The sequence below is a fragment of the Nelumbo nucifera genome, chromosome 4 (assembly GCF_055504915.1).
Source record: "Nelumbo nucifera cultivar China Antique chromosome 4, China Antique-T2T, whole genome shotgun sequence".
Taxonomy (NCBI): domain Eukaryota; kingdom Viridiplantae; phylum Streptophyta; class Magnoliopsida; order Proteales; family Nelumbonaceae; genus Nelumbo; species Nelumbo nucifera.
The window spans coordinates 22604437-22614226 of NC_142652.1; the positions used below are offsets into that span (position 1 = coordinate 22604437).

Below are 9790 nucleotides of genomic sequence, written 5' to 3' on the forward strand. Positions count from 1 at the left end.
GGTAAATAAGAACATTTTGCATTTTCGGACCAAATTAACTATATTACATGTTGTTAGGATGCAAGTATGAATGAATGGTATGGGATAAGAGAGTCAAAGCAATTATGTATAAGATTGGCCCACAACAAGGTTTTAAAACTGATTCGGATCTGAAACCGTTCTGATACCAGTTTTTGGGTTGAAGATTTGACTGTTTGGTTGAAACAATTGGTTTGTTTTAGTTGAAAAAATAAAATATAAAAAATAATTAAAATAAAAAAGTCAAAAACCATGGAAGGATTGATGGTTCAACTGCCTAAGTCAGCTGGTCATGTACCAATTCAATGATTTTTGGTCAAGGATTGGGTTTAGGGTAAAATAGAACCAATTGCATGGATGGTTCCGAGCCGAATGATCCAACCAACCGTCCAGTTTAATGGCAATTCAAAAACACTAGTCCACAAGTCCACAAACTAATAGTTTAAGTTTTTAGGTTAAAAGGTGGTACAATTATTATGTGTAATTATTCTGTTTCAATCAAAATCTAGATATTTGTATCTTTAAAATAAAATTAAATCCACTTGATAGTTGATACACACCAAACTCTATTGGCTTTATTATATTAAATTAAAGGGTAAGTTGCTGAAATCTCCCCCCATAAGTTTGGTAATTACAATTACATCCCTTGAACTTTTTAACATAGTTGCAAATAGATACTCTTTGATAGAATCCTCTAATAAGAGCCACAAAAAAATGTCCAAAATACTATATAGTTATCGTGGAAGCTGATTTCTACAGGAAAAGAAATACAAACTTTATGACCAACAACAGATAAAAGAGTTTTTAAAATTGCAACTTTAATCAATTAATATGAAGGGAAAATTTGGAAAATGAATCAATTTTGGAAAAGAGATTAGAAAGGTTTGGGGTAACCACTGATAAGAAAAAAATTGAAAAATAAACATTTTGGTCAAAAGTTACTGGATGGGTATTATAGACATTTTGATGCCTCTTATTAGAGGATTTTCATAAACAAAGTCTACTTGCAATTATATTAAAAAAGTTCAGGGGAGGTGATTGCAATTACCAAACTTAAAAGGAAAGTTTCAGCAACGGTTAGAGGTTTCAGCAATTTACCCTCAATTAAATTGGCATGCTTAGCCAAATTGAAACAAGCCAAGTCGGCAAGTCCTTGACTCCTTTGTCTTAAGCCAACTCATTCCCTCATGAAGACCTTCTCAACCACTACCATATAAAATTCTCCCAGATTAGAGGAAGTCTCAAGTAATCTAGATATTTGTATAATTGACATTGTCAAGACTGGAAATACTTTAAGTTTCCTAATTGCAAATTTCCTATGCATTCAGCGCCTTTCTGGTTTTTTTACATCTAGAATTTATTTCGGTAGCAAGGTTCAGTTTGTTCAAATATTTGGGTTCACTCTCTGTTTCACGAAGAAACGAAGATGGCATCTTTCTCAATGGAGGATTTTGTTGGTAATGGTGTTCTGAAAGGACTGCTTCCAAAGCTGTTGGAAGAAGGCTGGGATGATGTACCTACTCTGAAGATAATGAATTCGGAGGATATGGATGCAATAAACATGACCCAGCAACAAAAGGTTGATTTATAATACAAACTGGTCATTCTATGTTTGTATATTATTCTTTTCTATCAATCACCCGATTGGCAAAAGCTAGTTTATTCCCTGAAAAAAAAAAAAAGAATTTTTGAAACTAGTATTGGTTATAGAACTGTCATCTTCTTAATTCTATATATGATTCGCTTGTTCTGGATTGTGAGTTTTAGACAAGAATCTTCTCTGCAGCATCATTCACTTCTAATTAGAAAGAAAAACTCTACTCGACTGGGTATCATTCTTCTTTAAGGAAGTTTCTTTTTAAGAGCATTAAGGAATTCATTCAGTTTGAATCATCTAACTATTGGGTTATAATTAAAGATATTAATTGATATAATATTCATTGTCCACTCTTTTCACGAGTACAATTTACCATTGATGTTTTGGTTGTTTCTGAAGTCTGGTTGTTTCAGTTGTAATCTTGTCTAGTTTTTTTCCTTTCCGGTTCCCTTTCTCACATAATCCTTTTAGAAATCTTGTAATGTTTTTTCTCCATGTTATTATGCTTGTTTTACTTGCTAGAAACTCTGGTACTTTAGGAAAATGATATGCTCACAAGAATAGGTTCTTTTACATTTTTCCAGATAAAAAAACACAGTAACTGATCATGATTTCCTTTTCTCCTGTCTGGTTTTAATTTAGAATGCACTGGGAAGAAGGTCATACCTGCATGACCGTGCCTTGATGCAATATGGAGATAAATTGGAAGCCTCTGGGAAGTCTTTGTCCGAGCTTCTTAGCACAAGTAGTCTGGTTCTTTCCTCTCAATTTGGCATGAAAAGAGGACACATTGCCCGTTTTTTGGATCGAACAAATCCATGTGGGTTCCTGATGCCCCCCTCCCATGCTTTATCTGCTAGAAAGAGAATCATCACACCTTCTACAGTGAAAGTGCTCATGGAGAAAATGTAGGGAAACCCTCTGTCAAGAGAAGTGGAAATTTTGATGGATCATTCGAGCAATCTATGGCAGATATTAAGATTAAAGAAGGGCATATCTACAAAGGTATTGTTGCTGCAGGGCCTGAAGAACCTAGAGCATGTGGTTGTGTGAAACCTCCTCTTGTTGTTGGTGATGTTGCTCCTTATTCTGCTATCGAGAACATCTCAGTTCAGAAACATACACCCGAGTACAAAATTGGGATGGAGCAGTTGGTGAAAACAAAGGCACCACCTGATGAAGGGAGATTCGGCCCGACCTCGCAATCACTCCACCGGGCAAAATCAAACAGCTCGGGACAAACAGCACACCCAAGGCACGGGCGTCAAAGGAACCAGCAGTCCGAGCTCCCTGCTAGGAGACCCGAGCTCCTTACAAAGAGCTCGAGCGTCACAAGGCAGTGACCCGAACTGGCCCACGTCATGGCAATTCGGGGCACTCCCCTATCCGAACTCAAGACTTCACCTCGCCTCGCCACTCCTGCACTTCGCCTCCCGAACGCCAGGCTGACCGAACGTACCACACCTAACACCGAGGGTGTCCGTATCCAAGGGCGGCACACCTGACTGATTTGGGATCTGACGCTTGACAGCTGCACTTCAAACAGCCTCCTGCCACCATCGTCACCAGTTGCAGAGACGGCTCCGACAAAGGGAGCACTGGCGGTTCTGCCCAGCCAAAGGGGATGACATCCGAACTGGCAGGAGCTCAGAAATAATCATGCCCGATCTGACAGAGCTTGGAAGTGAGTGCGCGAGGTGGTTATAAAAGGCTCCCGACCCCCCGAGAACAAGGTATGCAAACTCTGCGTTATCTTGTTTCATCTTGCCTTTGAAGGATTCTAACTTGAGCTTCGGAGCCTCGACACCGGGTCTCCCCCGGAGCTTCCTCATCCTCTCCATTTCAGGTTCCCCACAGCTCTGTTCAGAGGCAAGGTCATTGACAGCTAGGACCAGCCGGATTGCGCACCATCAATTGGTGCCGTTTGTGGGAAAACGCTTCTAAAATCCTCCCTCTAAAACTCTCATAACCTCCTCTTCTTCCAAAAACCCCAACACTCATGGCTTCCTCCAGCAACGCCGGACGCGGCACAGAGACAAACACAACCGGGGAACGACTCCAAGCCCCCGTAGTATGCATCAGACAGTTCACCATCCCCCATCCTGTGGATGGGATCCCCAGCTTGGATGCGCCTCAAACAGTGGCGCCCGTGAACCCTCCTACCATGGACATCCCTCCTTCATTCCCTATCGAAACAACTTTTGCTGAACCAACTACTGTCTCCCTGGCGACCCGCCCAAACCAGAAGGACGACCTAATGCAATGCATGCGGAAAATGCAGGCCCAAATGCAGCAATTCCAGCAACATCAACTCCAACAGCACTAAGTACAACACCACCTCTCCCAACATCATTATCAACAGCAGTTCCCCCAACTACCCTTGAACCAGTCACTGCTTCCACCGAGGCACCCAACCCCGAAGCAAGTTAAGGCCTCCCCTCAGGGTGGATGCCCTCATCGGGGAGAAACCTCCCAGCTCCAGAACCCTCCTAACAGTCAAGCCTCATCTCCAGGCCGAAGGGAAAGGAAAATCACCCCCGACTCGCAGCTCGTAGGCGGGACAGGAACCTCGCCCGCGAGGTCAGTACCTCGGCGCTCCAAGCCCGAGTTCCCGCTCACTGAGAACCGGTTTAGTGCCATAGTAGCAGACTACCGGCATTCCGAGCCCATGGAGCTCGGCAACACAGAAGCCAGTAGCGCCAGTACCAGGCCCACTCAACGAAGTGGCCGAACTGCCACCCGCGTCCGGCCCGAGCTTAGAGGAAAGGAAGAGACGAGCTCGGACAAGGTAAGAGCTGCCCCGATTCTCTCAGTTCCTTCTCCCCTCGCATCAAAACTCCTGGCAGTCCCCAAGCCCAGAGACTTTAAGCTCCCACGCTTGGACAAGTATGATGGGTCTTTTGACCCCAACGACCAGGTTGATGCTTTCCAGTCCCAAATATACCTCGCTAGGGCCAGTGAATCGTGCATGTGCGTAGCCTTCACCACCATCGGAGGTTGGAGTGGACCACAGGAGCTCGAACGGCCAAAAGGAACCTAGGACGCGAACTAAAAAGCCTGGACGCGAGATGAAACCTGGACGCGAGCTCGAGATATACAGAAGTAACAGCGACTGGGGTCCCCTCCCCCCGCTATTTATATCCACAGTGACCGAGAAGCGACGGCTCAGATCAAAGCCAATCCGACGGCCCACAGTCACGCTGACCACAGTCCTCCGAAACCAAGACGTGATTGGCGCATGTCTTCCTGAAACGGACAGCACCGGTGCACGTCTTTTCGAAACAGACGGGATGCCAGCGCACGTCTCCTCACAATAAAGGCGGCAGTGGCACGACTCTCGAATTTGAGAAAACGCCCGCTGTCACGTCTCCCAAGCGGCGCGCTTTTTGAAAATTCGAAATAAAGCGCACGCCGTCACGTCTATCAGCGTTCAGGCAGGAATCCTGACAACGCACCTTGCTCCATCAGTCAAACAAAGTTCAAAGTACAGGGCAAATCCACCTGCCACCTTGCAAACTCCTCGCACCAAGGCAGGACCCTTAGCGCAGGGAGTGGGGGGCAATTGATGAAGGGAGATTTGGCCCGACCTCGCAATCACTCCACGTGGCAAAATCAAACAGCTCGGGACAAACAGCGCACCCAAGGCACGAGTGTCAAAGGAACTAGCAGTCCGAGCTCCCTACTAGGAGGCCCGAGCTCCTTACAAAGAGCTCGAGCCTCACAAGGCAGTGACCCGAACTGGCCCACCTCATGGCAGTTCGGGGCACTCCCCTATCCGAACTCAAGACTTCATCTCGCCTCGCCACTCCTACACTTCGCCTCCCGAACGCCAGGCTGACCGAATGTACCACACTTGACACCGAGGGTGTCCGTATCCAAGGGCGGCGCACCTGACTGATTTGGGATCTGACGCTTGACAGCCGCATTTCAAACGGCCTCCTGCCACTGCCACCTGCCACCATCCTCACCAATCGCAGAGACGGCTCCAACAAAGGGAGCAGTGGCGGTTCTGCCCAGCCAGAGAGGATGACATCCGAACTGGCAGGAGCTCAGAAATAATCATGCCCGATCTGAGAGAGCTTGGAAGTGAGTGCGCGAGGTGGTTATAAAAGGCTCCCGACCCCCCGAGAACAAGGTATGCAAACTCTGCGCTATCTGGTTTCATCTTGCCTTTGAAGGATTCTAACTTGAGCTTCGGAGCCTCAACACCGGGTCTCCCCTGGAGCTTCCTCATCCTCTCTGTTTCAGGTTCCCCACAGCTCCGTTCAGAGGCAAGGTCATTGACAGCTAGGACTAACCGGATTGCGCACCATCACCACCGATGAAGGCTTCAGAGCTATGGCGTGACAAACCAGTGGTACTGTTCTGTGTTAGACGCCCTGGGTAACTCTCTCTCTCTCTCTATCTCTCTCATCCACCTTGACATGATAGCAAACAGAAAACATTAGAATGATCTGGGTCTGTTTATGTTGGTATTGCTCTTCTCTGTCAAACGGAAAAAAACAGGTGCATCATGTGCAGAGCCGAAGCTCACCAGCTTTATGCAAGGAAACCCATATTTGATGCACTGGGGGTTCAGCTAATTGCAGTTCTTCATGAACACATAGATACCGAGGTAGTTAACCTGATTCAAGTTGAGTTGTTGCTGATTTTGATCCACATTTCTTATTCAAGTTTTATGTGTGTGTGTGTGTTTTTGTGGGGGGGGGGGGTACCAGGTTAAAGACTTCTGGCCTCACTTCTGGGGTGGTGTCGTAGTCCATGATCAGGGTATGGGTTTCTTCAAGGCGCTTGGAAGCGGGAAGCTGATGAAGGACACCTTCATAACAGGATTTGTTTTCAATCCTCAAGCCATTGCGAATTACAAGCGAGCTAAGGCTACTGGACTCGAGCAGAACTTTACAGGGGAAGGTGAAATCAAGGGTGGACTGTTTATAGTTGGTAGTGGGAAGAGAGGCATTGCTTACCAGTTTATTGAGAGGAACTTTGGTGACTAGGCACCAATCGATGAAGTCATTGAGATATCTACTCGGTTGCAGGTATTATCTTTTTGGGTTCTCTGATCCTATAAGAAATTAATCTGCTCTTGTATGATTTATATGCAAACTAAAGTTTTGTTTCCCCTTCTGCAGAAACAACAGCAAGCTCCAGAGGAGGCTGTTAAATTGTCAGAGGAGTCTGAATGAGACATTCTACAATTTTCTCTTCTATAGTTGTTTAAGGAATCTATATTATTCATTGTAAGTCTAACAGCAAAGATGGGATGTCTGCATTGTTTAAGTTATATTTCATTCCACAGGTGCACTGGACGCGTGAACCCGCCAATCACAAACGCCCACGTCGGCGTACTTAAATTTTACAAATTTTAACAGACGTTTAAGCTGTTAGTTAAAGAATCCGGTTGAACCGGACATAGAAAGACAAAAAAACTTAAAAACGCACCTTATACCATTCATCCTCCATACTTTCTTCCGCCAACCCCCAGCCCTGAAGCATCCATGATCCACCTGCAACCAGCGATCTCACTGAACGCAGAAGCCACCGACGGCGGCACGAAATCAAGTTGATGCGTTCTCCTCCTCCTCCTCCTCCTCCTCCTCCTCCTCCTTCTTCTTCTTCTTCTTCAATCACAGCAATCACACCAAGGACAATCACGATGGCAGCACCAATTGCAATTAGGGCAGAGATGCAGAGGATGATCTTCTTGTGGCGGAGATTAGGAGAGAATGAACCCATGCCAGAGGAATCAAAATATGAGTTAGGGTTAAGGACAATTGATTTGGTAAGGACGACAGGGCATGAGCGGTTGACAACAGAACCACAGAGGGATGGATTACCAGAACCATAGAAGGACGGCAGGGCATGAGCAGTTGACAGAAGAACCACAGAGGCATGAGCGGTTGCCCTCTAGTAGATTATCTGAAAGATCAAGTGATCGAAGGCCATTCAAGGACCAGATTCCAGACGGCAACAGGCCAGATATATAGCTGATTGGAGGAGAAGTGAAGAGTGGCGAGGGTTGAACACGAGCCCAAATTCTGTGGGATCTGTCTTGACATGTTTTCCTCGCAAAGGATATTTCTCTTAAAGAACCACATTGCCGGGAAAAAATCATCTGGTATTGGTCCTGACAGGCTGTTATCACTAAGATGAATGACCCGCAGGCCCTCAAGTCGTGCAAGACTTGGTTTATGGTTCCGGTGAAATTGTTGTTTGAGAGGAATAGTTTGCGAAGGAAGTGCAGTTGGAGAACTCCTCGGCCAATACGCCCAGATAGAGAGAATCCATCAGGAACAAGCTCAGAGACCCGGTTGGTTTTGGGGTTGCGTTTGAATCCTACCCAATTGCAGGGACTGTCATCGTCTTCATTCCAAGACATCAGTTTCGAGTCTGGATCTTGAGATCAGTCTCATCCCCAGGCCCATCGTCGATATCAAAACACATGAAAGAAGAAGAGGAACCGAGGAAGAGAACGCATGGGAGGATGAATAGTGTAATGTGTTTCAAGTATTTTGTCTTTTTGTATCCGGTTCAACCGGATTCTTTAACTAACAGCTTAAACGTCCGTTAAAGTTAATAGATTTTAAACATGTTGACGTGGGCGTTTGTGATTGGTGGGTTCACGAACTCCTAATTTGACCTCGTCCTCATTATTTTGGGGTAGTCAAAAAGACTCAAAACCAACATACAATCTCATAGAGAGGTATTAGCAAAGAGAAAAAGAATAAGCTATCAGATCAATTCATTTCCATGCCTTCTTTGACCAACCTTTGCATTCCACTCTATCCTTGATCTTTTAGGATGTGTACAGGTTTCCCCACCTTTCCTTTCATACCAAATACAGCCTTAGTTCCCCTGTTTCATCAAGAATATATAATAAAAGAAATTTACAACTCACAAGAGTGGTTCTGTACATACATCTTTATCATGGGCAGTGCTCAGTAGCAATCAAATACCAAAGATCAAATGGTATACAAAGAAGGGTACCAAGCACAGGGCACAAACGCTCCAACTCAGTAACTTAAGATTGGGTGGAAGCGAAATCTCCATGGCCAAAAAGAAAGAAACCACGGCAAAGACAACACTCAATAGCTCAAATACTTTGGAGGTAGTGGGGAATCGGGAGCGAAGCAACATACTGAGAAAGGCGGAAGAGAAGGCGAGTAAAACTAAGAGAGAAAGGACGTGGAAAGACAAGGGAAGCTGAAACTGAGTCTGGTAGGATAGAGCCAGAAGAGCAATGGCCGTAGTAAAGCAGAAATCCAGTATAGTCTTTACCAGCAAGAATTCTCGTTGATGCTGCTTATCAGGAAGGACTGAAGAACTGATCATGGCGGCCGAACTGGTCGAGCTGCTGCTGACCATGTTGTTGGACATGGGTTGGTGTTTCATCATTTCGAGGTGGTGTTCTGGAGAAAGTGGGTCTTCTATAGAAGAGCGCATCCTTCTAGCAAGTAGAGATATCAAGGCTTTAGCTTGTTTTGCTATCTCCATTATGGTTTGCATGGTTCTAATTCCATCTCTGAAGCTTTCTTCTTGCTTATAAATATATATAGAGCATAGAGCGACGGCTTCTCATCATCACTCATCAGTATTCCTCAATAGAGATTACATGCTGGAAGCTTAGCTTCGAAGAATTTGCAAACAACACACTCTACGACTAGTCCTGGATATTGTCTTATAGTTTCCACTGCAAAAGCGCATGCACAATCACATGGCACATCCCTCACTTTCCAATAGGAAAGAGACACGTCAAAAAGGTCCCTCATCTCTCACGTGATTAGTCGAGAGGAGCCAAGCCCAAGAGTCAAGCACTCAAAGCCTCGTTTCAAAATATTGATAAAGACGTCCCATGAACAGAGAATTGAGAAGGGCAGGCGTGGAAGCCTTTGAGCCTATGCCACGTACGTCGGTTCTTCAAGTCCAACAAGTGGTATTTTTGGCGTACGTGTAGCTGTTTTTGGATCGAAATTGGACATATATACAATATAAATAAATGGGAAAATTCCCTATCCTTACTTTGGTACCAAAACTCATAATTTGGTCTCCAAACTTTAAAATGTCATAATCTAGTATCCAAATTTTTGAAACACCACAATTTAGTATTTGTCGTTAATAGACTGCCAGTTATATATATATATATATATATATATATATATCATGTGATATTTCACG

At 44.9% G+C, this 9790-nt stretch overlaps 1 protein-coding gene across 1 annotated transcript; it reads left to right on the top strand.

Annotated features, from left to right (window-relative positions):
• Positions 1-1262: 1262 nt before the first annotated feature.
• LOC148792083 (uncharacterized) lies at positions 1263-9383 on the top strand. The gene is made up of 5 exons (XM_088902914.1): positions 1263-1597; positions 2258-5998; positions 6122-6230; positions 6334-6654; positions 6748-9383. The coding sequence occupies exons 2-4, from the start codon at positions 5937-5939 to the stop codon at positions 6610-6612; spliced, it is 450 nt and encodes a 149-aa protein (XP_088759040.1). The 5' UTR covers positions 1263-1597; positions 2258-5936; the 3' UTR covers positions 6613-6654; positions 6748-9383.
• The last annotated feature ends 407 nt before the right edge of the window (positions 9384-9790 follow it).

Coding starts and splice junctions, on each gene's coding strand:
- LOC148792083 (XM_088902914.1), top strand. CDS start 5,937: ATGAAGGCTTCAGAGCTATGGCGTGACAAACCAGTGGTACTGTTCTGT. Junction 5,999..6,121: donor TTCTGTGTTAGACGCCCTGG/GTAACTCTCTCT, acceptor GGAAAAAAACAG/GTGCATCATGTGCAGAGCCG. Junction 6,231..6,333: donor ATGAACACATAGATACCGAG/GTAGTTAACCTG, acceptor GGGGGGTACCAG/GTTAAAGACTTCTGGCCTCA.